The sequence below is a fragment of the Heterodontus francisci genome, chromosome 3, assembly GCF_036365525.1.
Source record: "Heterodontus francisci isolate sHetFra1 chromosome 3, sHetFra1.hap1, whole genome shotgun sequence".
NCBI lineage: Eukaryota > Metazoa > Chordata > Chondrichthyes > Heterodontiformes > Heterodontidae > Heterodontus > Heterodontus francisci.
The window spans coordinates 209640327-209667408 of record NC_090373.1 but is presented as its reverse complement, the minus strand read 5'-3'; the positions used below and the strand labels follow the sequence as shown (position 1 = coordinate 209667408).

Genomic DNA, 27082 nt, shown 5'->3' with positions numbered 1-27082 from the left:
TGTACACAGTACTCCAGCTGTGACCTAACTAGCGTTTTATACAGCTCCATCATAACCTCCCTGCTCTTCTATGCCTCGGCTAATAAAGACAAGTATCCCATATGCCTTCCTAAACACAAAGAAGGATCACTGACCCGAAACGTTAACTCTGCTTCTCTTTCCACAGATGCTGCCAGACCTGCTGAGTGGTTCCAGCATTTCTTATTTTTATACCTTATCTGCCTGTGCTGCTGCCTTCAGTGATCTATGGACAAGTACACCAAGGTCGCTCTGACCCTCTGTACTTCCTAGAGTCCTACCATCCATTGTATATTCCCTTGCCTTGTTAGTCCTCCCAAAATGCATCACCTCACACTTCTCAGGATTAAATTCCATTTGCCAATGCTCAGCCCATCTATATTGTCCTGTAATCTAAGGCTTTCCTTCTCACTATTTACAACACCAATTTTCGTGTCATCTGTGAACTTACTGATCATGCTTCGTATATTCGCGTCTAAATCATTAACGTACACTACAAACAGCAAGGGTCTCCGCACCAATCCCTGCGGTTTCCAGTCGCAAAAACAACCCTTGACCATCACTAAAATAAAAGCAAAATACAGCGGATGCTGGAAATCTGAAATAAAAACAAGAAATGCTGGAACCACTCAGGTCTGGCAGCATCTGTGGAAAGAGAAGCAGAGTTAACATTTCGGGTCAGTTCCGACGAAGGGTCACTGACCCGAAACGTTAACTCTGCTTCTCTTTCCACAGATGCTGCCAGACCTGCTGAGTGGTTCCAGCATTTCTTGTTTTTATTCCTTGACCATCACTCTCTGCCTCCTGCCACTAAGCCAAATTTTAATCCAAATTGCCCTGGAACCCATGGACTCATAACTTCTTGACCAGTCTTCCATACGGGACCGTATCAAAAGCCTTACTTGAGTCCATGTAGACTACATCAACTGCTTTACCCTCATCGACGCATCTAGTCACCTTGAAAAATTCAATTGAGCTTGTTAGACGTGATCTCCCCCTGACAAAGCCATGCTGACTAGCCCTGATTAATCCCTGCTTCTCCAAGTGGAGATTAATCCTGTCCCTCAGAGTTTTTCCAATAGTTTCCCTACCACTGATGTTAGACTCACCAGCCTGTAATTACCTGGTTTGTCCCTTTCTTTCTTTGGCCTCCTTGTCTCGAGAGACAATGGGTAAGTGCCTGGAGGTGGTTAGTGGTTTGTGAAGCAGTGCCTGGAGTGGCTATAAAGGCCAATTCTAGAGTGACAGACTCTTCCACAGGTGCTGCAGATAAAATTGGTTGTCGGGGCTGTTTGTCCCTACTACCCTTGAATAGTGGTACCACATTCACTGTCCTCCAGTCCTCTGACATTTGTATCTGTATTTGCTGCTTTAACTGGAATGACATTGTGAGTATTTGCTGAAAATGAAGGATGTGCAGTATTGAAAGTGGGAGCAGAATCACATGGTCCAGTTACTCCTCCCCTGCTCTCTAACTCTACCTCATCTGGGGTTAAACCCCATATTGACAGTAATCTCTAACTACTGGAGTGGATGTGGGAATTGAAGGAATGGAGAGAGGGAGGAGGAAGGGGTTTCTCTCTCTACTACCCCCCCCTCCCCAATGCTGCTGTTGAGCAGATGTTGCTGTTTGCAGTTTGGGAACAGCCTGGGGCTAGGTTTCTCCATAGCAAACGCTTGGCTGGAGAGAGGAATAAAACCTTGGGAATGGTGGGGCTGGATGGTTCTTCCAGAGGCTGGAGACATCGCAAAGCAGTGATATTCGGAGAGTGAATCCCAGCTGTTGAAGAGAAACTGGTTTGTATCCAGCGGATGATATGTGACGAGCAACAAACAGCGGATACTAAAAAATGAACTGAAATGCTGAAGGGTCACTGACCCGAAACGTTAACTCTGCTTCTCTTTCCACAGATGCTGCCAGACCTGCTGAGTGAATCCAGCATTTCTTGTTTTTGTTGCTGGAAATACTTGGCAGGTTTGGCAGCATCTGTGGAGAGAAGCAGAGTTAACGTTTCAGGTCAGTGACCCTTCACTGGCCTGGCCTGACCTGACTTCACTGACCTGAAACATTAACTCTGTTTCTGTCTCCACAGATGCTGCCAAACCTGCTGAGTATTTCCAGCATTTCTTGTTTTTATTTCAGATTTCCAACATCTGCAGTATTTTGCTTTTATATATGTGTGTGTGCTGGAAGTGGCTGAGTATTTTCAGTGTTGATTTCTATTCGTAATGTTGGTTGTGTGAAATACTTTCCAGGACAGTTGTGGAGAGGTTGGCTGGGGGCGGCTGAGCTTTGCTTTTTCTGTAGTCTGAAACTCCGGCAGACAGTGTCAGAGTCAGCCTGGATCAGAGGCTGAAGCCTGGGATGAAGAGAGGGAGATAGTCGCTGCTGGCGGGACCGGGAAACAAAGCCCTCTCCTTCAGCCTCTTACCATTGTGTTTGGTTGCAGCTTCCCAGCCTTGGGAATATTAGGAAAAAGTGTAGGGAGTGGGCGGGCTTGCTGAGGTATTTCCCTTCGGTTTATAACCGGGTGGCCATGTGCTGAAATCCTGCTCCAAGGCGCCGCCATTTTGTGGCGGTAGCGGAAGATGCTGTCACTTCCGGAAGCAAGTGTCTGTACATTAGCGTCCTGTCATTTTATAGTAAAACAGGCAATGTGGTCTTCCCAACATGGCAGCTTGTGCTGGAGCAGTTTGAAGCTGCTGATGAGTGTGATTTTATGTATTGTACAGTTCTGAGTCCTGAACTGAATAGATCCCCAAACAGACACGATCTTTTGCTGGTACTAACTATTCTAACAATAGCCCTTCCAAATCTCTAACCCGCTTTTCCCTATTCAGAGATATCTAATGGTCGTGTTTGTCAATCATTTGTGTGGCAGTCACCTTGATGCAAGTGCAATTGACACCAAGCCACTAAAGCATGACTCTGAGCTTCCAGTCACTTGCCATTTCAACACACCACCCTGCTTTCATGCCCACATTTCTGCAGTGTTCCAGTGAACATCAATGCAAGCTCGGCGAGCAGCATCTCATCTTTTGATTAACCACTCAACAGCCTTGCAGCTTGAGTTTGAGTTCAAAAATTTCAGAGTATGACTGGCCTTTTTTTATTTTTAAAATTAGTTTTTAAACCATGTGCTCTAATTCTGCTGTTATAATTCTGGACTAACGCTTTGTCTTTCACCACAACTATTAACACACTCTTTTTCTTAGTCCCATGACATCTTTGTTATTTAATCTTTCCTGCCATCTGCCCTATATCTCACCCTTTCCCTTTTGCTCTCTTCCTCACCACTCCCTGCACCCCCCCCCCCCCCCCTTTCACTTGCTTAAAACTTTATTCTTTTCTCACCCTTTTCCAATTCTAAAGGGTCACAGACCTGAAACATTAACTGCTTCTCTCTACAGATGCTGCCTGACCTGCTGAGTATTTTCAGTACTTTGTTTTTATGCCAAGCCTCTAAACCCTGATTCCTTTACCAATCCCAGTTTACTGACCCTGTTTTGGTTCTGTACCAACAGTATTGTAAAGTGCACAGAACTGTCTAGGGTGTGTGCAAACTTTTGTCTTCATGAGTTGCATAGGTACACACTTGCCTTGGATGTTTTCTGCCTGGAAGGTATAGTGTGTGTTTTAAAAAAAAAAAAATGTTTACAGGCAGTTGTAAATGCTAATGGAAACCTTTCTCATTTCTGATCTATTCACCAACCAAGTAACAGAAAACTCCTTTCCACGTTTCAAGGTCCTTGAAATTTAAACTGGACAAACAAATAAACAGAAGCACAATTGAGGCTTAAATACTGTGACATGGAATCAAGGCTGATGAGACCCCAGTGGGCTAAGCCTGACCCTGGAGCTGGGTGCCCTTGGGGTATTCTGTTGGTCTCGGCTTCTCCATATGCAAAATATAAAGTGTTGGGTTACCTTGAGTGAAGTACAAGGATCTGGTATAGAGTTAACTGCAGTAGCTGAACTGCACCACTGGAAAACAAATACTGGATGGAATGTTTTGTCCCTGCTGATGAATAGGGTTTTCTATTTTTTCCAGATGCCTGAAGAGATTCGCACCGTTGATGATGAGGTGGAGACCTTTGCCTTCCAGGCTGAGATTGCTCAGCTTATGTCCTTGATTATCAACACTTTCTATTCCAACAAAGAAATCTTCCTTCGAGAACTCATCTCCAACGCTTCTGATGTGAGTTCCTTTCATCTGTTTGTGCTGTTCTGTTTTATTGTCTGAATTGCTGCAATGCTGATGTCTTGTTTTCATGGCGCTGGTGCCTTTTCTCTGTCTGAAGTTAGCACAGAAGGAGGCCACTCAGTCCATCGTGCCTGTGGTGGCTCTCTGCAGGAATAACAGCTAGTCCCACTTCCCTGCCTTTTTCCCGTAGCCCTGCAAATGTTTTTCAATTCTGATTATCCAATTCCCTTTTGAAAGCCACAATTGAATCTGCCTCTACCACACTCTCGGGCAGTGTATTTTGACCCGAATCACTCACTACCTAAAAAGTTGTTCCTTGTGTCGCCTTTGCTTGTTTTGCCAGTCATCTGAAATTGGTGTCCTCTGGTTCTCAACCCTTCCACCAATGGAAACCGTTTCTCCCGATGTACTCTGTCCAGACGTCTGATTTTGATTTCCAATCTAATCTTGATTTTGAAAACTACTTCTGTCAAATCTTCTCAGCCTTCTCTTCTAAGGAGAATAGCAGCCAGCTTTGCCAAACCCTGGCTTCGTCAATCTATGTAACCATTCTTGTAAGTCTTTTCAGCACCCTCTGCAATGCAGTCACATCCTTCCTAAAGTGTGATGTCCAAAATTGGACACAATACTCCAGTTGAGGCTGAACCAGTGTTTTATAAAGGTTCACCATAACTTTCTTGCTTTTGAACTCTGTGCCTCTATTTGTAACAATAGAACTGCAAAGTTGTAGTGCCCTTAGTCATCCACTTGTGATTAAAAATTGATGAAGTTAGTCATTTACAGCGCAGGAGGAGGCCATTCTGCTCATCGAGTCCATGCTGGCTCTCTGCAAAGCGATCCATTCCTTCCGAGTAGGCGGTGGCATAGTGATATTATCACTGGACTAGTAACCCAGAGACCCAGGGTATTTCTCTGGGGACTATGGGTTCGAATCCCACCACAGCAGAAGGTGGAACTTGAATTTAATTAATAAATCTGGAACTAAAAGCTACTCTAATGATGGCCATGAAGCCATTGTAGATTGTTGTAAAAACCCATCTGGTTCACTAATGTCCTTTAGGGAAGGAAATCTGCTATCCTTACCTGGTCTGGCCGACATGTGACTCCAGACCCACAGCAATGTGGTTAACTCCTGCATGCACTCTGAAATGGCCTAGTAAGCCACTCAGCTGTAGCTAACCGCTACGAAGTCAATAAAAAGGAATGAAACCGGAAGGACCACCCGGCATCGACCCAGGCACTGGAAATGACAAAGCTAACCCAGCCCTGTTGACACTGCAAAGTCCTCCTTACTAACATCTGGGGGCTTGTGCCAAAGTTGGGAGAGCTGTCCCACAGACGAGTCAAGCAACAGCCTGACATAGTCATACTCACGGAATCATACCTTACAGACAATGTCCCAGACACTGCCATCACCATCCCCGGGTATGTCCTGTCCCACCAGCAGGACAGACCCATCAGAGGTGCTGGGACAGTGGTATACAGTAGGGAGGGAGTTGCCCTGGGAGTCCTCAACACCGACTCCGGACCCCATGAAGTCTCATGGCTTCAGGTCAAACATGGGCAAGGTAACCTCCTACTGATTACCACCTACCGCCCTCCCTCAGCTGATGACTCAGTACTCCTCCATGTTGAACACCACTTGGAGGAAGCACTGAGGGTGGCAAGGGCACAAAATGTACTCTGGGTGGGGGACTTCAATGTCCATCACCAAGAGTGGCTCGGTAGCACCACTACTGACCGAGCAGGCCGAGTCCGAAAGGACATAGCTGCTAGACTGGGTCTGCGGCAGGTGGTGGGGGAACCAACACAAGGGAAAAACATACTTGACCTCGTCCTCACCAATCTGCTTGCTGCAGATGCTTCTGTCCATGACTGTATTGGTAGGAGTGACCACCGCACAGTCCTTGTGGAGACAAAGTCCCGCCTTCACATTGAGGATACTGTCCACCGTGTTGTGTGGCACTATCATTACTAAATGGGATAGATTTCGAACAGATCCAGCAATGCAAAACTGGGCATCCATGAGGCGCTGTGGGCCATCAGCAGCAGCAGAATTATACTCAACCACAATCTGTAACCTCATGGCCCGGCATATCCCCCACTCTACCATTACCATCAAGCCAGGAGACCAACCCTGGTACAATGAAGAGTGCAGGAGCAGCACCAGGCATACCTCAAAATGAGGTGTCAACCTGGTGAAGCTACAACACAGGACTATCTGCGTGTCAGACTGCATAAGCAGCATGCGATAGACAGCTAAGCGATCCCATAACCAACGGATCAGATCTAAGCTCTGCAGTCCTGCCACATCTAGCCGTGAATGGTGGTGGACAATTAAACAACTAACTGGAGGAGGTGGCTCCACAAATAACCCCATCGTCAATGATGGGGGAGCCCAGCACATCAGTGTGAAAGATGAGGCTGAAACATTTGCAACAATCTTCAGCCAGAAGTGCCGAGTTGATGATCCATCTCGGCCTCCTCCTGAAGTCCCCAGCATCACAGATGCCAGACTTCAGCCAATTCGATTCACTCCGCGTGATATCAAGAAACGGCTGAAGGCACTGGATACTGCAAAAGCTATGGGCCCTGACAATATTCCGACAATAGTACTGAAGACCTGTGCTCCAAAACTTGCCGTGCACCTAGTATTGTCGCTGTACTGGAACAGCTTGGCTGTCATCTACCCTGCAATGTGGAAAATTTCCCAGGTATGTCCTGCACACAAAAAGCAGGACAAATCCAACCCGGCCAATTACCGCCCCATCAGCCTACTCTCAATCATCAGTAAAGTGATGGAAGGTGTCATCAACAGTGCCATCAAGCAGCACTTGCTTAGCAATAACCTGCTCAGTGATGCTCAGTTTGGGTTCCGCCAGGGCCACTCAGCTCCCGACCTCATTACAGCCTTGGTTCAAACATGGACAAAAGGGCTGAACTCGAGGTGAGGTGAGAGTGACTGCTCTTGACATCAAGGCAGCATTTGACCGAGTATGGCATCAAGGAGCCCTAGCAAAACTGAGGTCAATGGGAATCAGGGGGAAAACTCTCCACTGGTTGAATTCATACCTAGCGCAAAGGAAGATGGTTGTGGTTGTTGGAGGTCAATCATCTGAGCTCCAGGACATCACTGCAGGAGTATTTCAGGGTAGTGCCCTAGGCCCAACCATCTTCAGCTGCTTCATCAATGACCTTCCTTCAATCATAAGGTCAGAAGTGGGGATGTTCGCTGATGATTGCACAATGTTCAGCACCATTTGTGACTCCTCAGATACTGAAGCAGTCCGTGTAGAAATGCAGCAAGACCTGGACAATATCCAGGCTTGGGCTGATGTGTCAAGTAACATTCGCGCCACACAAGTGCCAGGCAATGACCATCTCCAACAAGAGAGAATCTAACCATCTCCCCATGACATTCAATGACATTACCATCACTGAATCCCCCACTATCAACATCCTAGGGGTTACCATTGACCAGAAACTGAACTGGAATAGCCATATAAATACCGTGGCTATAAGAGCAGGTCAGAGGCTGGGAATCCTGCAGAGTAACTCGCCTCCTGACTCCCCAAAGCCTGTCCACAATCTACAAGGCACAATTCAGGAGTGTGATGGAATACTCTCCATGTGTCTGAATGGGTGCAGCTCCAACAACATTCAAGAGGCTCGACACCATCCAGGACAAAGCAGCCCGCTTGATTGGCACCCCAACCACAAACATTCACTCCCTCCACCACCGACGCACAGTGGCAGCAGTGTGTACCATCTACAAGATGCACTGCAGCAATGCACCAAGGCTCCTTAGACAGCATCTTCCAAACCCATGACCTCTACCAACTAGAAGGACAAAGGCAGCAAATACATGGGAACATCACCACCTGCAAGTTCCCCTCCAAGTCACACACCATCCTGACTTGGAACTATATCGCCGTTCCTTCACTGTCACTGGGTCAAAATCCTGGAACTCCCTTCCTAACAACACTGTGGATCTACCTGCCCCACATGGACTGCAGTGGTTCAAGAAGGCAGCTCACCACCACCTTCTCAAGGGCAATTAGTGATGGGCAATAAATGCTGGCCTAGCCAGCGATGCCCACATCCCATGAATGAATTAAAGAAAAAAAACCTGATCCCCATAGCCCTGCAAGTTTATTTCTTTCAAGTGGCCATCCAATTTCCTTTTGAAATAATTTGTCTCTAATATAAGGACATGTAAGGGTTAATGCTAGAGACCGGGTGAGCAACCCCTCCCACCGTAAGGGTGATGTAACAGTCACTTGGTACTGGGCTTGTGAAGAAGTGAGGAGGGCTGACGAAGGGTGTTATTTCAGGAGGCCTGAAGAGAGTGTAAATGCTGTTGTGTAAATAATTTACTCGTTGACCTTATCCAGGCTCTGAAACTTACTCTAAAATGCCCTTGCTACACTGTAACAACAAAGTGCAACAATCTCCTGTTGGGCAGTGAGTTCAAGGTCATTACCACCCACTGTGTTTATTTTTTTTTAAAGTTCTTCCTTCGATATCCCCCTATATCTCTTGCCCAAAGCCTTAAATCTGTGTCCTCTATTCTTTGTACCATCAGTTAATGAACAGTTTTTCCTTGTCTAACTTAATTTAGCCTGTCATAATCTTGTATACTTCCATCAAATCTGCCCTCAGTCTCCTTTGCTCCGAGGAGAACAACCTCAGCTTTTCCAACCTGATCTTGTAAATAATACAGTTGCTAATAACATCAAGGGATCTGTGGATAGTGCAGTGAAGTGATGTTGAGGTAGATGATCAACCATGATCTAATTGAATGGCGGAGCAGGAGCAGGCTCGACGGACTGAATGGCCTATTCTTGCATCTATGTTCCTAAAATTCCCCCATCCACGCCCTCTCATGGACCCTTGCATCTGTCCTAACATGTGGTGAGCAGAACTAAACACCCTACTCCAGTTGGTGCCTAACCGGAGCTTTGTAAAGGTTCAGCATTTCTTCCCTGCTTTTGTACTGTATGCCCCAATTTATGAAGCCCAAGATCCCATTTGCTTTACTAACTACACTCTCAATATAGCAGCTCACCACCACCTTTTTAAAGGGCAATTAGGGTTGGGAAATAAATGCTGGCCTGGCCAGCGGCACCCACATCCTATGAAACAAATTTATAAAAAAGTAAGTCCTGCCACCTTCAAAGATCGATGCACATGCACCCCCAAGTCCCTGCACTCTTTAGAACTGTGCCATTAAGTCTGTATTGCCTCTCCCTATTTCTTCTGCCAAAATGCATCATCTCACACTTGTCTCTATTAGATTCCATCTGCTACTTTTCTGCTAGTCTATTGTGTCTTGTTGCGGTTGGTTTATATCATTCTCACTTTTTTGTCATTATAATATCGAAAAATGCAGTGCTCAAGCTTTTAGAAATAGTTTACATTTTAATTCAATAAAAACATGTAATCTAATATGGACTCCTTTCGCTGGCTGCTATCAAGCTCCCCTACCTTGACAACAGAATCACAAAATTGTTAGTGCAGAAGGCAGCCATTCGGCCCATCGTGTCTACTGGTTCTCCTAATGAACATTTCACCTAGTGCACCTCCTGCACCTTTTCCCCATAACCCTGCTCATTCGTTCTTTTCATATAACAGTGCAATTCCCTTTTGAATTTTCTTCAATTGAACCTGGCTCCACCACATTCAGGCTGTGCATTTCAGATCTTAACCACTCGCTGTGTGAAAAGGTTTTACCTGATGTAGCTTTTGCTTTTTTTACCAATTACTTTCAATCTGTGTCCCCTCGTTCTCGATCCTTTTAGGAATGAGAACAGTTTCTCCTGATCTACTCTGTCTAAACCCTTCATGGTTTTGCATACCTTTATCTAATCTCCTCTCGGCCTTCTCCAAGGAAAACAGTCCCAACTTAGAGAGTCATAGAGTCATAACTTCTCCAATCTACCTTGATAACTGAATGAAGTTCCTCGTCCCTGGAACCATTCTCGTGAATCTTCTCTGCACCCTCTCTGACACCTTCACATCCTTCCTAAAGCGTAGTGCCCAGAACTGGACACAATACTCCAGCTGAGGAAGAACTAGTGTCTTATACAAGTTCAACATAACTTCCTTGCTCTTGTACTCTGTGCCCCTATTAATAAAGCCCAGGATACTGTATGCATTATTAACTGCTTCCTCAACCTGTTCTGCCACCTTCAATGACTTAGGCACATCTAGCTCCCTCTGCTCCTGCACCCCCTTTAGAATTGTACCCTTTATTTTATATTGTCTCTGCATGTTCTTCCTACCAAAATAATCCCTTCTCATTTCTCTGCATTGAACTTCATCTCCCACCTGTCTGCCCATTCCACCAACTTGTCTATATCCTTTTGAAGTTCTACAGATGTCCTCTTCTGCATTGTAATGGTTTGTTGGGCACTGGCACAGATAGAGCCTTTAATTTTATCTTTTTGTTATCTTTGTAACATCTAGTTACTGTTGGTGTGTTAGGTTTTTTCTCTCTGTCCCTTCCTGCTGTTCTCTGACTGTCATTTCCTATATTATTCTGCTCTCCTGCCTTGACTCTACCCCTTGGTTTGCTACATCTACCCAGGCTTGATTTCCCTTCCCCCGTTTAGTTAAATGCCCTCTCTACTTCCCTAGTTATACAGTTTGCTAGAACACTGGTCCCAGCACAGTTCAGGTGTCAACTGTCCCAACAGTAGAGCCCCCACTTTCCTCAATACTGGTGCCAGTGCTCCACGAACCGAAACCCACTTCTCCCACACCAGTGTTTGAGCCACGTATTCATTTCAGTAATCTTCTGTGCCCTCTGCCAATTGGCATGTGCTTAAGGTGGTAATCCAGAGATTATTACCCCTGAGGTTCTGCTGTTCAATTTGGTGCCGAGCTCCTCATAGCGTCTAATCAGAGCCTCTTTCCTGGTCTGACCTACGTCGTTGGTACCTACATAGACCATGACAACTGGATCCTCCACCTCTCACTCCCAAGTTTCTGTCCAGCCCTGAGCAGATGTCCTGAACCCTGGCATGGGGTAGACAACACAGCCTTCTGGACTCTCGCTCTCGGCTGCACAGAACAGTGTCCATTCCCCTCACTATACTATACCCTAGTACCACTACATTCCTTTTTGCTCCCCCCACTTGAAAGGCTTCCTGCACCACAGTGCCATGGCCAGTCTGCTCATCCACCTTGCAGACTTCGCTTTCATCCACACAGGTTGAGAGCACCTCAAACCTGTTTGACAATTGCAAAGTCTGAGGCTCCTCCACTACTGTCTGCTCCTTCCCTTTACCTGTCTCACTCACTGTCACATCCTTCTGTCCTTCACTGCTGACCAAAACAGATGACCCTGTTCTAAGAGGTGTGACTGTCTTCTGGAACAAAATGTCCAGGTATTTCTTTCCCCTCTAAGTTGCGCAGTGTTTGCAATTCAGCTTCCAAATCAGTAATCCTGATCCGGAATTCCTCTGGCTGCTTACGCTTCCTGCAGATCTGTTTGCCCTGGATCGCCTTGGCATTCAAAAGCTCCCACATACCACATGAGCAGACTGGCCACATAATACCTGTCCTGCTATTGTTACTTATGCTATTGGTTAATTTATTTTAATTACTTTTTTTAATCTTAATTAACTCACTGCTTCCCAATCGATGAAGTTTAACCAGTAGCACTGAATGAAACTTTACAATTTCTAAAATTACCTGAATATTGAAAGATAAATGATAAAACACTCACCAACCAATCACCTACCTTGGAGTCAAAGGAAGCAGAATCTAGCTCTGAATCATTCTTTGTCCTTTTCCATAGTCAGCCTAAATCTTTTAATACAATGATCACTGTCCCCTAACTGTTCTACTGACACTTGATCCACTTGGCCCACCTCTTTCCCAGGAACCAGGTCCAGCAGTGCCTCCCTTTCTTGTTGGACTAAAAACATACTGCTGTGGAAAATTTTCCGGAACAGAGTCTAGGAACTCTTGCAGCTCACTACCCTTTATGCTACTACTATCCCCGTCTATGTTTGGATAATTAAAGTCCCCCATTATAACTACCCTATAAATTTTGCACCTCTGTAATTTCCTTGCAAATTTGTTCCTCTAAATCCATCCCACTAGTTAGTGTCAGATGAACAGCACTGCGCAATGTATCTGCACCTTATTTGTTCTTGCGCTCTAGCCAAATAGATTCTGTTGTCGATCTGTCTGGGGCATCCTTTTTTCAGCACTGCAATGCTCTCAATCAGTACCGCCACCCCTCTCCCTTTTTCCCCTTTCCTATCTTTCCTGGACACTTTGTATCCTGGAATATTAAACACCAGTTCTGCCCTTCTTTGATCCAGGTCTCTGTTATAGCCAAATTATATTTCCACATATCAATCTGTGCCTATAACGCACCAATCTGTGCCATCACATACATGCATGTTAACCCTAATTTTGACTGCTTTCCCCCTTACTCTGGCCCCACCTAATAACTTGCTATTCCCCATTCTAGTGCTATCTATCTTTCCTAGTATTCTGTGCACCTTGGTATTCCTCTCTGATATTTCCTCCTGGTTCCCACACCCCTGCCAAGTAGTTTAAACCCTCCCCAGTAGCACTAGCAAATTGTCCCGCAAGGAAATTTGTCCCAGCTCTGTTCAGGTGCAACCTGTCTGGCCTGTGCAGGTCCCGCCTTCTCCAGGACTGGTCCCAGTGTCCCAGGAATCTCAAGCCCTCCCTTCTGCAACATCTTTCCAGCCACGCATTCGTCTGCAGTGCCCTATTTCTGTACTTGCTTGCACGTGGTACTGGGAGTAATCTGGAGATTACTACTATTGAGGTACTGCTTGCTCATTTCTTGCCGAACTCACTAAACCTTCTGCTAGACCACACCCCTCTTCCTATTTATGTCATTGATACCTATGTGGACCACGTCTCCTTGCTGTGCACCCTCCACTCTCTGGGTGCTCTGCAGCTGTTCAGTGGCCTCCTTGACTCTGGCACTAGGGAGGCAGCACACCATCCTGGATTCAGGTCGCTGAAACGCCTGTTTGTTCCCCTGACTATCAAATCTCCTCTCACTATTGTTCTTCCAGTATTCTCTGTGCAGCTGTGTCAGCAGTGGTGCCATGGCCTTGGCTCTGGCTGCACTCCCCAGAGGAGACATCACTTTCTTCAATCAGTATTCAGTTCTAAATACTGGAGAGTGAGATGCACTCTGGTCTCCTGCACTACCTGTCTGTTTCCTCATTGTCTGGCGGTCATCCATTCTCTCTCTCCCCACCTACTCTTAAGCTGTGGGGTGACCACATCTATAAATGTGATATCCATGAAGCTCTCAATCTCACAGATACACCGCAGTGATGCCAGCTGCTGCTTAAGTTCCAAAACCCAGAGCTTGAGCTGCTGCAACTGACGACACTTCCTGCACATATGGTTATCCAGGACACAAGAAGTATCCTGGAGTTCCTACATAGCACAGGATAGGCCCATCAGAGGTTGGAGCAGCCCTGCCATTCCTTTATCTGTTAATTAATAACCTTGCTACTGCTTATAAACCCTGTTACTATTTATAAACAATACTAATGCTTTATGAAAAATTGACTTCACACTTTCAGAAGCCTCTGACTCTGAGCCTAGGTTGAATTTGATTCTTCATGCTGTCCACAGTTTCTATTTAGCCTTATTTCAGAAAAGGCTGTGCACCTCTGGTTCCCTCTGTTAATTCTGTGCACCTTGGTTGCTCTTTGTTCTTGCCTTCTGCTGCATTCACTGAATCAGGGTTTCCCCTGTGGCTGCCTAAGGTATCTTCTGTTGTTGCAGGTTCAAATCCTTTACCGAAGAGCCCACTAATTCTGTTGGCATTCTGCACTGGACCTGTCATGGCACATTTCAGTGTGATCCCCACTCTCCACTCTGATCATCTCCTGTATGTAGTGCATTGTCCAGGATCGGTGCCACCAGCTTTCAGGGTGTTCATTACCTGAGTAATGCTTCCTCTATCTATGGCCTTGTTTATTGGCTTGGCACTGGCAGAAACACAGCTCTTGGGTGCTGACTGCATTCATCATTGCAAAAAAACCTCCCTACCTGCTTTACCAAACAGCCACATCCTCATCTCCAACTCCTATTGTAGCCTATTCCCATCCTCCTGGCATTGTACCACCCGGTTTGATCCCTCAGTGTGTAATGATGCTTGAGCCCTGTGCCAACTACATGGCAATCAACTCCCTTCTGCACTCAACTCATGAGCAGCTGATTCTTTTTCCTGTGCCTACATTGTCTAGGGTTCCCTCCAACTCAAAACTGCCATTACTACTCTCCCTGAATAAAACACCTTTGCCCTGTCCATCCTTGCCAACCAGCAAACTCCCTTTCCTCTTTAGGGCTTTGTTTAATTCCCTCCCTAATCTATCTCCTGGAATTCCTCCTTCAAGCTTGTTCATGGAACTGTATAGCACAGGAGGCCATTCAGCCCATTGTGCCTGTGAAAAAATCTTTCTCCATTGTGGCTTCCCTGTGAAGCTCTGAGATGGCCTTAACCAGCAGCACAAGTATCCTGTGGTGCTTTATCCCTATTAAACAGTCCTGTTCTATTCCACATCTCGTCCTTCATTGTCTCCTTTGTAGCATTGCCTTCACGTTTCTCCATTCACATCTGAGGTTATCGAACTTGCCTCCAGCCGAAAGGGGAGAGGAGAGGATTTTTTTTTTGTTTTTGCAGTGAGTTAGGATTTGGAACGCACCACATTGAATGGTGGTAGAAGCAGATTCAGTGGTAACTTTCATAAGGCAATTAGATATGTGAAAAAGAAACCATTTTCAGAACTGTATGGAAAGGATAGGTGAATGGGACTAGACTAATTGGATTGCTCTTTCAAAGACCCAGATATGATGGGGCCAAATGGCTGCCTTCTGTGCAGTAGGATTTAATGTAGGCTGTGTTTGACAGTGTAACCACAAGGTGGCGCAGTATTGCCACATGTGCAAATGCAGCCTCATTGACTAAAATGTCACTGTCTGCAACATCTCAGGCAGCTGGCAGTAATAAAAATGGTATTGCTCAATTTGACAAAAAACAAATTGTACCCAACCCCCCTCAATGGCTACAATCACCAGCTTCACCACACACCACCCTTCCCGGACCAAACAGTACCCTACTCCCTCCTGCGATTGCCGCCACACAAGCTGCAGGGTGGGAGGCAGGAGCGAGGGGGGGTGGGAAGCAAGTGGTGGGGGAGATGCAGAGAAAAGAGTGATGGGGCTGCAGGCAGGGGTGGGTAGCAGGGAAGAGAAGTGATTGAGGCAGCAACTGTGGGACGCAACGGGTGGAGTGGAGGCGGTGATTGGGCCATTGAGGGGTGAGGCAACACTACTGACGTCATAATGCAGTGACGTTGCCGCGCGGATTCTTACTGGAAGATGTTTGGGTGCACTGACATTGCTCTGCATTGTCGGTAGACACTCTTGTAAATTTCTCTTCCATCCCTTGTTAATCTCTGCTGCCTTCATTGAGAGGCCATCTGCAGGCATAGTCAGTATTTACACTTGTGCTGCTGCCACACAGTTCCACCTCTCCACCATCCCTCTCACTATTCCTGGCGGTTTCTTCTGACAGGCTGCTTCTCCGGCATCCACTCCTGAATCTGGAAGCTATAATCCTAGCCGTCTTTGTGATGGATTTCTTCTCCCTCTGCTGTGTTGCCTGCCCTGTGCCCTTCACCATTGCAAACTCATCTGGACTGACCTCCCATCTTCCACCATTAGTAAACTCCAACCTGCTAGAAACTGGGCACAGTCTCATTTGCAATCACCCCTGCCCCACTCAGACAATGTAAATTCTTCAATACCCTCACCCTGCCATCTGTTAGCTCTTCATTAACAGTCCTTTACCTTTACTCCCATTCTTTAAACCTTCCATCTTCATAAAGCATTGTTGAGGAAGCCTTTAGCTTAGACCTGGAATTCCATCCCGAAATTACTTCTGCCTTGTGACTCCTATAAAAGCTGCCTCAAGGAAGGTTGTTGGGGGAGTTTTCACTTGATCAGTGTAAATGTTTCTATGTGTTCCTCATTTCAGGGCATGTCCAATATTAAATGTTTGTAACTTACTGCTTGATGGCCATCGTTTAGTTTTGATATCTGATTGCAGTTACATTTTAATCCATAGGCTCTGGACAAGATCCGATATGAAAGTCTGACTGATCCTTCAAAATTGGAGAGTGGCAAGGATCTGAAGATTGAAATCATCCCCAATTTGCGAGAGCGTACCCTCACCATCATTGACACTGGGATTGGGATGACCAAGGCTGACCTGATCAACAACTTGGGCACCATTGCCAAGTCTGGTACCAAGGCCTTCATGGAAGCTCTGCAGGCTGGTGCAGATATTTCAATGATTGGGCAGTTTGGTGTTGGTTTCTATTCTGCCTACCTGGTGGCTGAGAAGGTTACTGTGCTCACCAAGCACAACGATGATGAGGAATATGCCTGGGAATCATCAGCCGGTGGCTCCTTCACTGTCAAAACCTATACTGGTAAGTAATGCATAGGAAATGTAGTGACTATTGTCACCCAGCCATCCTCACCCAATAGGTGAAAATGGGGCTGGTTATATTCTGTTAGAGACTAGAATCCTCTCCGTTTCCATGTCTGAGGTGTATTCTACAACTCTGAACTAGTGCTGGAGTGGGAGCGGGCTGCTCTGACCTCATTGGTCAGAAAACTCTGGTTGCAGAGCAAGTCTCTTGTTTCTGCTTTGATATTGGGAATGTGTTTGTCAATGGGCTTGCGCATCCCCTGCAGTTGGCGAGCCTGTACTCAGTAGCTTGAATAAGGGTCATTTTGAGGTAACCTGAGTCTTTGACATTATATTCCAGTGCAGAAGTCAACTTCAAGAGGTGAGTGACTTAGTTAATGGTAGATGACCATACGTGAGGAACAAGCAGTAAGTGGTATATAATTTTATAAAAATTCATTCATGGGTTGTGGGTGACGCTGACCAGGCCAGCATTTATTGCCCATCCCTAATTGCCCTCGAGAAGGTGGTGGTGAGCTGACTTCTTGAACCGCTGCAGTCCATGTGGGGTAGGTACACCCACAGTGCTGTTAGGAAGGGAGTTCCAGGATTTTGACTCGGCGACTGTGTAGGAACGGCGATAAAGTTCCAAGTCAGGATGGTGTGTGACTTGGAGGGGAACTTGCAGGTGGTGGTGTTCCCATGTATTTGCTGCCCTTGTCCTTCTAATTGGTAGAGGTCACGGGTTTGGAAGATGCTGTCGAAGGAGCCTTGGTGCATTGCTGCAGTGCATCTTGCAGATGGTACACACTGCTGCCACTGTGCGTCGGTGATGGAGGGAGTGAATGTTTGTAGATGGGGTGCCAATCAAGCGGGCTGCTTTGTCCTGGATGGTGTCGAGCTTCTTGAGTGTTGTTGGAGCTGCACCCATCCAGACACATGGAGAGTATTCCATCACACTCCTGACTTGTGCCTTGTAGGTGGTGGACAGGCTTTGGGGAGTCAGGAGGTGAGTTACTCGCCTCAGGATTCCTAGCTTCTGACCTGCTCTTGTAGCCACGGTATTTATATGGCTACTCCAGTTCAGTTTCTGGTCAATGGTAGCCCCTAGGATGTTGATAGTGGGGGATTCAGCGATGGTAATGCTGTTGAATGTCATGGGGAGATGGTTAGATTCTCTCTTGTTGGAGATGGTCATTGCCCAGCACTTGTGTGGCGCGAATGTTACTTGCCACTTATCAGCCCAAGCCTGGATATTATCCAGGTCTTGTTGCATTTCCACACGGACTGCTTCAGTATCTTGAGGAGTCACGAATGGTGCTGAACATTGTGCAATCATCAGCGAACATCCCCACTTCTGACCTTATGATTGAAGGAAGGTCATTGATGAAGCAGCTGAAAATGGTTGGGCCTAGGACACTACCCTGAGGAACTCCTGCAGTGATGTCCTGGAGCTCAGATGATTGACCTCCAACAACTACAACCATCTTCCTTTGTGCTAGGTATGACTCCAGCCAGCGGAGGGTTTTCCCCCTGATTCCCCATTGACCTCAGTTCTGCTAGGGCTCCTTGATGCGATACTCGGTCAAATGCTGCCTTGATGTCAAGAGCAGTCACTCTCACCTCACCTCTTGAGTTCAGCTCTTTTGTCCATGTTTGAACCAAGGCTGTAATGAGGTCGGGAGCTGAGTGGCCCTGGCGGAACCCAAACTGAGCATCACTGAACAGGTTATTGCAAAGCAAGTGCTGCTTGATGGCACTGTTGATGACACCTTCCATCACTTTACTGATGATTGAGAGTAGGCTGATGGGGTGGTAATTGGCCGGGTTGGATTTGTCCTGCTTTTTGTGTACAGGACATACCTGGGCAAATTTCCACATTGCAGGGTAGATGCCAGTGTTGTAGCTGTACTGGAACAACTTGTCTAGGGGTGCGGCAGGTTCTGGAGCACAGGTCTTCAGTACTATTGTCGGAATGTTGTCAGGGCCCATAGCTTTTGCAGTATCCAGTGCCTGCAGTCGTTTCTTGATATCACACGGAGTGAATCGAATTGGCTGAAGTCTGGCATCTGTGATGCTGGGGACTTCAGGAGGAGGCCGAGATGGATCATCAACTCTGCACTTCTGGCTGAAGATTGTTGCAAATGCTTCAGCTTTATCTTTCACACTGATGTGCTGTGCTCCCCCATCATTGAGGATGGGGATATTTGTGGAGCCACCTCCTCCAGTTAATTGTTTAATTGTCCACCACCATTCACGGCTGGATGTGGCAGGACTGCAGAGCTTAGATCTGATCCGTTGGTTATGGGATCGCTTAGCTCTGTCTATCGCATGCTGCTTACGCAGTCTGGCACGCAGATAGTCCTGTGTTGTAGCTTCACCAGGTTGACACCTCATTTTGAGGTATGCCTGGTGCTGCTCCTGGCATGCCCTCCTGCACTCTTCATTGAACCAGGGTTGGTCTCCTGGCTTGATGGTAATGGTAGAGTGGGGGATATGCCGGGCCATGAGGTTACAGATTGTGGTAGTGTACAATTCTGCTGCTGTTGGCCCACAGCGCCTTGTGGATGCCCAGTTTTGCATTGCTAGATCTGTTTGAAATCTATCCCATTTAGCACGGTGATAGTGCCACACAACACGATGGAGGGTATCCTCAATGTGAAGGCAGGACTTTGTCTCCACAAGGACTGTGCGGTGGTCACTCCTACCAATACAGTCATGGATAGAAGCATCTGCGGCAGGCAGATTGGTGAGGACAAGGTCAAGTATGTTTTTCCCTTGTGTTGGTTCCCCCACAACCTGCCGCAGACCCAGTCTAGCAGCTATGTCCTTTCGGACTCGGCCTGCTCGGTCAGTAGTGGTGCTACAGAGCCACTCTTGGTGATGGACATTGAAGTCCCCCACCCAGAGTACATTTTGTGCCCTTGCCACCCTCAGTGCTTCCTCAAGTGGTGTTCAACATGGAGGAGTACTGACTCATCAGCCGAGGGAGGGCGGTAGGTGGTAATCAGTAGGAGGTTACCTTGCCCATGTTTTACCTGAAGCCATGAGACTTCATGGGGTCCGGAGTCGATGTTGAGGACTCCCAGGGCAACTCCCTCCCTACTGTATACCACTGTGCCACCACCTCTGCTGGGTCTGTCCTGCCGGTGGAACAGGACATACCCGGGGATAGTGATTGTAGTGTCTGGGACATTGTCTGTAAGGTATGATTCCGTGAGTATGACTATGTCAGGCTATTGCTTGACTAGTCAGTGGGACAGCTCTCCCAACTTTGGCACGAGCCCCCAGATGTTAGTAAGGAGGACTTTGCAGGGTTGACAGAGCTGGGTTTACCGTTGTCGTTCCCGGTGCCTTGGTCGATGCCGGGTGGTCCGTCCGGTTTCATTCCTTTCTAATGTCTCTCTTTCGGCTAGGCTCGTTGGCAACACTGTTGTGGGTTCAGCAATCTGGCCTGTGTTCAGGGGGTGCTTTAGTGCTGATGCTGTTTTAGATGAGCTGTTCTGTTAAAGCCCATTTGCCTAGTTAGGCGAGCTTCTAAAGATTCTAGGGTGCTATTTGAAGAATGGGACTTCTCAGGCACTCACCTTGTCCCAGTCTGTATAACTGTTTTAGTTTTACAAATTGCAGTTGTGGGGTAATTACAAATATTGGAAGAATGGGACTTTGTCCCCTACCATTTTGTTGAATGAGCTGCGAACTTTGTATTGAAATGTGCCATGGATTGGTGGGGTGTGGAACCTAGATTGAATACTAGCCACAACCCATTTGTTAAGTGGAATAATGCAGGTTGTAAAAGTTTGGCTGGACTTCACAGGCCATCCATGCACAGGGAGAATGCCTAGAGTGTTACTGGAGTTTGAGGCCAGAGAGCCAGTCCCCTAGAGGTGGAGAATGTGGCATTCAGTCCAAATAGCTCAAGTCTATCTGCTTGCTACTGTCAGCTGAAATCACTTTTCACATTGGGATCTTCTGAATTATCTTCAGGTTTCTGTCCTATCAATTAGTCAAATGAGAATGCTATGTTCGTTAATCTTGATTCATTGTTTATTGCCTTGAATTTAGTCTGTACAGTTCTCATGTTGCCTAATACTATAGTAAGTTCAACTGAGGGTTTTAAACAATTGTCATCAAAACTCACATTGGGTTAATAAAATGATCTCTTAACTTCCATCAAACAAAATTCTAGTTCCCTGGTCCTGCTCTCATCTGTTATGTGGAGATAAACTGAGCCAGCTTCACCCACAGTGTCTAAGATAACATTCCTGTGAGTCAGTAAGCAATGGGTTTACCTCTTCTATTCTGAACCATCCTGTCTTCAGATGCCGATATACCTGTGTATTCCCACGCAGTTTCATCTTGCAGTACAAGGGAATAGTTTGTACATTAGAGGAATCTGACACCATTTCTACCAGTGTTCAGGCTACCCTTGTACCAACCCTATCAAGATACTTGAGAACTCTCCCCAGGTGCTTCACCTCTAATAACCCAGCTCAGATTGGGGGGGTGGAAACTAAACTGCTAGTGAGCTAAACACCCAAGTAGTCCATTTGCATTTGTACAATATCCAGCTGTTTGAATCAATGGGTCCCATTTGAGGCAAGGAGTTGGCTAATTCTAATTGCTACCTTGTTTTAGCTGCTAGTACCCAAAGTATTCAGGAGAAAAGAATATAAATCTCAATACATACATGTATTTAAAGGGCCACAGTCACAGTGCAGCTCAGCAGGTGTTGAAGTCTGATTTTATAAATATAAAACTGTGGAGCACTTGAGGTAAGTATTTACAGTAGCTATTTAAATTAATGTTAGCTGCTTTCCAGTGGTCATACTTTACATGTATCATTGTCGTTTTGTCTACATCCTGGTGTCAGTATTTACGATTTGTAAATAAAACTAATCGTGAGATTAAACTTAATGCATTCACATTTCCACAGTTTAATTGGCACAGGTCACTTATTCCTCTCTAGAAGTGGCTGGCTATTTGCTCTCTGGTCTCGCCACTTCACAGGAGTGTCTCTGCAGGAGTGTTGGCTGCAGAGAAAATACTGATCTGTGGGATTATATTAACATGTACATCTTAACTTCTCACCACTGGGCTCAGAGAATCTAATTGAATGAGGGTGAGCAGAAACAAACGCATGAGTTCTGATTTTTGCTACCAGTTGAACTGTGGAAATGGGATTAATGAGTTGAGTAATTTTGTGTTTTACTCCTGCTTAGGTGCAGGTCCAAGACTCAAACATCAAAGATAAATGCATTTTCTGTGCTGACTCTTTAAACATGGTTGGGAGTATGAAATATCCAAATGTCAGTGAATTCCAGCAGTTGCTCTTGATGTCTGAAGTTCCAGGCTGGTTTGGATCTTACCATGTTCATTTACACTGAACTACTTTGTTGCTGCGCAGTTTTGAAGCATTTCTGATGTCCCAGTGCAGTAGCATGTGATCATGTGAAAGTTTAGCATCAAGGCCTGGGTGCCTGTATGTGCCTGTGCTTCAGCTCCATCAGTCTCTCATTGAAGTAGTCTTCCAGGCTTTTGTCATGGAATTGCCCAGTGTTTTCACTGGAGTTCCGGAGTGTGTAATTCCCAGCCAATCCTGCGATGCTTCGGAATTGGAGACTCCATTGGACGAGGGAGTGAATGGATACTCTATTCTCTGTTTTTTGGGAGGTGCTGTTCCCTTTCCAGTTTGGAATGCTGAGAGCAGGGCTGGAGTGAAGTCTTATTGGCCGACATCTTGAAGGCTAAAGTTAGAGGTGGAGATGGTCACAAAAATGAAAATTGGTTAGCATCCCTTAATATCTATTTAAAAAGTCTTGGTGCCTGAAGCTGGCAAGATTAAGGCTGTCTTGAGGAGAACAGGCTATTTTTAATGAGGATTTTCTTGCACATTACTCTATCCTATCCAATTATGTGCCCTTCTTAACCAGAACCCATGCAATTGTTCAGACAAGCTGTCAGTTAGCAGTTTGAGTCGAGTTGTAGGGGTATATAGTCTGCTGCTGGAGTTATTCTGAGATGAGTGGAACTTTCAGTCCACTAGAGCTTTCCTGTGACACTGGAAAAGGTGGAAGTCCATCATAAGGTCAGAATTGGGTATGTTTGATGTGTAGTTCGATCAATGCAGATAATGTCAGCCCACATACTGCAAAACATGGACAACATTCCAGCTTGGGATGAAAAGTGCCATGTAAATGCCAAACAATGACCATCTCCAACAAGAGAGAATTTAACCATCGCTATCAACATCTTATCACCGTTGATCAGAAATTTAACTGGACCAGCCATGTAAATACAAATCGGTCAGAGGCTGGGAATTCTATGTTGAGTAACTCACCTCCTGACTCCCCAAAGCCTGTCCACCATCTACAAGGCACAAGTTAGGAATGTGATGGAATACTGTCCACTTGCCTGGATGAGTGCAGCTCCAGCAACACCCTGAGCTCGACACCATCCAGGACATAGCAGCCCACTTGTTTGGCACCCCGTCCACCACCTTCAACATGCGCTCCCTCCACCACTGATGCACCCTGGCTGCAGTGTGTACCATCTACAAGATGCAGTGCAGCAACTTGCCAATGTTACTTCACTACCACCTCCCAAACCCACAACCTTCACCACCTAAAAAGACAGACAGCAGACACATGGGAACACCACCACTTCCAAATCACACACCATTTTGACTTGGAAATACATTGCTGTTCTTTATCACTGGGTCAAAATCTTGGCACTTCCTACCTAACAGTATTGTGGGTGTACCTTCACCACAGGGACTGTAGCTCAAGAAGGCACTATCACTCAAAAGCAGTTAGGGATAGGCAATAAGTATAGAGCAAACAGTGAAGTCATCGATCTGAAATATTAATTGCTCTCTCCAGATGCTGCCTGGCCTTCTGATGCTTTCCAGCATTTTCTGTTTTTAATTCATGAGGAGCAGTGGCTTAATGTGAAAGCACTATTCATGCTGAATGCTAATAAGCATGCTCACGATGTTTCACCCAATGCCATTTTCAGTCAAGTGTGCATCCTCTTGTCCCAGCTGCAGGATTCTTTGGGGTTATAAAGAGGGTTTGTGGTACCGTATGCTAAGCAGTAAGTAAAAGATAAAACTAGTCACACAGACCCACCTTGAGATCTTGGTAGCCTGGGTACTCTGGAATGCTGGGCAAGGGGCACATGCTGGTGCTGTTGGATCGGCGTCTTGCTGAGCTTTTCTGGGAGTGTGCAGAAACGGGCCTCTTGTGGTCTGTGCAACTCATGATGAAAGCTGCTCCCTTTTGTAGCTAGTGTCTTCATCAGTGCTGCACTCGGCCTTGCTTTATATTGAAGGCTTGTAGCGGACACATGGTGTGACTAATTGAGAGCAGGTGCCCTGACATGATTAACCTGTTTGATCATGGAATTAGTTGCTCCTCTCCAAATTGGATAGTGGATTTGACTGGGATAAAACTCCTTAATCCATTTCAAGGCTTCCTGGCCAGCAGGAGGGTTTATTAAGTAAATGTATAACTGATGACGCTTGGTTGATTGGAACAGACGGTTTCCGGTGGGATTAACTTATTGATGCAGCTGTTGTCACAATTCTAAACACGAGCAGTAAAATTGCAGTATCCCGGACAGGAAAATTAACAAACAATAGAGTTCATCATAAAAACTGATCATTGGGTGTAACCCAAAGTGTCATGGAAGCATATATTTAAAATTTTCACCTGTTCAGGCACTATATCTTTGTCACTGAGTTATTTATCTTCCCTGCCTCCCCCACCCATACCAGTTCCATTGACAGCTTGTAGGTAAATAGTATCTTCATGATTTATTGCTGATGGCAGTAAGCTGTAGAGTTTCCAGTGTGTGTAAGCCCATGCTGTTTAATGCTGTTATTTTGCAGATTTCTGATTTGTCTTGCCTTTGACAGTAAGAAATCATGCATTCACTTACGTTCACATTGTTCCACACACCAACCCACTGTTTGAGCTGAGTAGAGCATTGCTCTTACAGAAACTAGCTGCTTTTCCACTGCTGCATATTCAGTTAGAATTGTGGAACAGTGTGCTTGAGCTCTCTTCTAGTGATGGGCATGGAACTCTGGCTCGAAGGAGGGAGGTGTATGAAGTGAAACTCTGTTGAATGCATGCAGTGATGCTGAGAGCTCCTGGGTAGACCATTTGTCCTTGGACTGGTGAATTCAAAGCTCTTTACATTTTCCTGGATTACAGGATGCTGACACACTTGTAACAGGGACACTTTGAATGTCCCTTTTTAGAAGTGGGTCAGCAGGGTGGATGACTGCCTCCCCTTAGCTCGGCATATTCTGTTCCAAGTGTGAGCATCGTTTTTTTTTTTTTTTACAAGGACTGTTCATGTCTCAAATCCTGTTGCTAATTGCCATATTTTTCCTGCTGTGGTTTTTAATGCTTCTGCCAGTCTGGGAAATTGCACTATGACGCAGCTTTTTAAACACCACTGTTGCTCCATGTCAGTAGCTGCTGTTTGACAAAAAATACAAGAGAAACTGGAAATCTCAGCACAGTATGTGGAGATGTAGTATAAATACAACCAGTCAGTTATTGCAGAAAGGCACTGCTTGGTGTGATGCTGATGTCAGCAGTAACAATCTCCACCCATAGGCTAGGAATGAGCAGTCAGTCAGGGTTCCCATTGCTGATCATTATCTAGTGCCCAGTATAAGGTGAAGATGCTCTCCATGATAGACTGCTAATGATCTCCTATTCAGGCCCAGTGGCTGAGCAAATAGTCTCCCCATGATGGGTGGAGATTGGAGTGATTGGCTGTGTAGTTCCCCTTAACTGGTGTCGCCATAGAGCAGTGCATCACAGCCAGTCACTCAGATTCCTCATCAGAATGAAACCGGAGAAAGGGTGGAGTTGGCATTAACTAGATGGCGCTGCCAAAGCTGTCAGTGTGGCTAGAATGCTGCCTTCTATTACTGTGACTCTGCTCCTTTCAACATTGCCTTGTATTAATCTTGAGATTGACTCCTGGAGCAGAGTGCTCAGGGAGTTGTATCTCCAGTATATTAATTCCTTACATTTTGTTCTTCAGGAAAGGGTGATGGGGATGACTCTACTGATACAATCAGTCGGGGTACAAAGGTGGTCCTGCACTTGAAGGAGGATCAAGCTGAGTACCTGGAGGAGAAGAGGATCAAGGAGGTTGTGAAGAAACACTCACAGTTCATTGGTTATCCTATCACTCTCTTTGTAAGTACTTACAAACATTGGTTGTACCCTTTTGAGAAACTATATTGTTTAATGATTCTCCTTTCAATTTATTGGGCCCCACCCTCTCTTGTCACTGTTTTATATTGTGAAAGTGCTTCAGTTTTGGTACCTTGGAAATCCCAGTTTATTTTGCAGGGTGAATTTTAAGCTCTGGTGGTTGTCTTGAAATACTGGAATTGTGGGTAGGCGGAGCGGGGGGGGGGGTGGGGGGGGAGTGGTTGAACTCGTCTACTCTGCTTTGCAGTATCCCAAATGGTGATTTACTCTGAGAACCCAAGGGATTGGAGTAGACTGCAGCAGTCTCCAGGAGATGCTGTGCTGGGTGTGATCCCCTTTCACAACCCACTGAGGTGGGAGGAGTGCACTGTCTTTTCTAATCCCACTTCTCCACATCTTAAAAAAAAAATGTTTACCTAGTTACAGATTCGCTCAATCATAGACTCTGTTTTTACCCCAGGATAAAATACACCAAGCAGATTTCTTCAATAAATAACAAAATTATCAGTTTATTATCCAGACTTATCCAGTAACGAAGCAAAGCATTAACACAGATTCAAATATGAAAGTTCCCTTTTTTTAATAACCCCACCCACAAACTCACTCAAAAATAAATATTCTCTGCAGAGTTCTGACTAAAAGAAATACTTTGGCCAAATACTTGCTAATTCTTGAAAGAAGATATGGAAGGATGTCAGTTGTCCCTTTTGGGCTGGCATCCGGGTATACGGTGAAGGGTCACTGAGATCTTTTCAGAAGCAGTTCGTTCTGGAGATGCCAAGAAATAGTTTAGTAGGCTTTCCAGGAGAAATGCGGCATCAGGAGCTTCTGCTATCGCACTCTGGTTTCGCAGGATTTTTTCCAAGACAGGAGGAAAGAGGAGCTGACACACTGGACCTCTCGGGGCCTGTTAGAGAGGTGCAGGAAAGATGAGCTGGGGGTTTATTCCTTGACAGGTTGATCTTCAACTGCTTTTCAAACACAGTCCACACCCCAACTGAACCAAAACAATATCTGAGAAGCAAAACCCCAAACAGCAGGTCAGAACCTCCCTGACCATTATAAATCTTAACATGTCACTTCTCTGCAAACATCTTCCCCAGGTCACCAGGGTTTCTGTTTGT

At 45.9% G+C, this 27082-nt stretch overlaps 1 protein-coding gene across 1 annotated transcript in view; it reads left to right on the top strand.

Moving 5' to 3' along the window:
* Window positions 1-4070: 4070 nt before the first annotated feature.
* The window catches only part of hsp90ab1 (heat shock protein 90, alpha (cytosolic), class B member 1), a 35898-nt gene continuing 12886 nt past the window's right edge, over window positions 4071-27082 (top strand). The window contains exons 1-3 of the mRNA XM_068028300.1: window positions 4071-4217; window positions 16369-16735; window positions 25783-25940. Of these exons, the coding sequence (XP_067884401.1) occupies window positions 4071-4217; window positions 16369-16735; window positions 25783-25940 (672 nt within the window). The remainder of the gene's footprint in view (window positions 4218-16368; window positions 16736-25782; window positions 25941-27082) is intronic.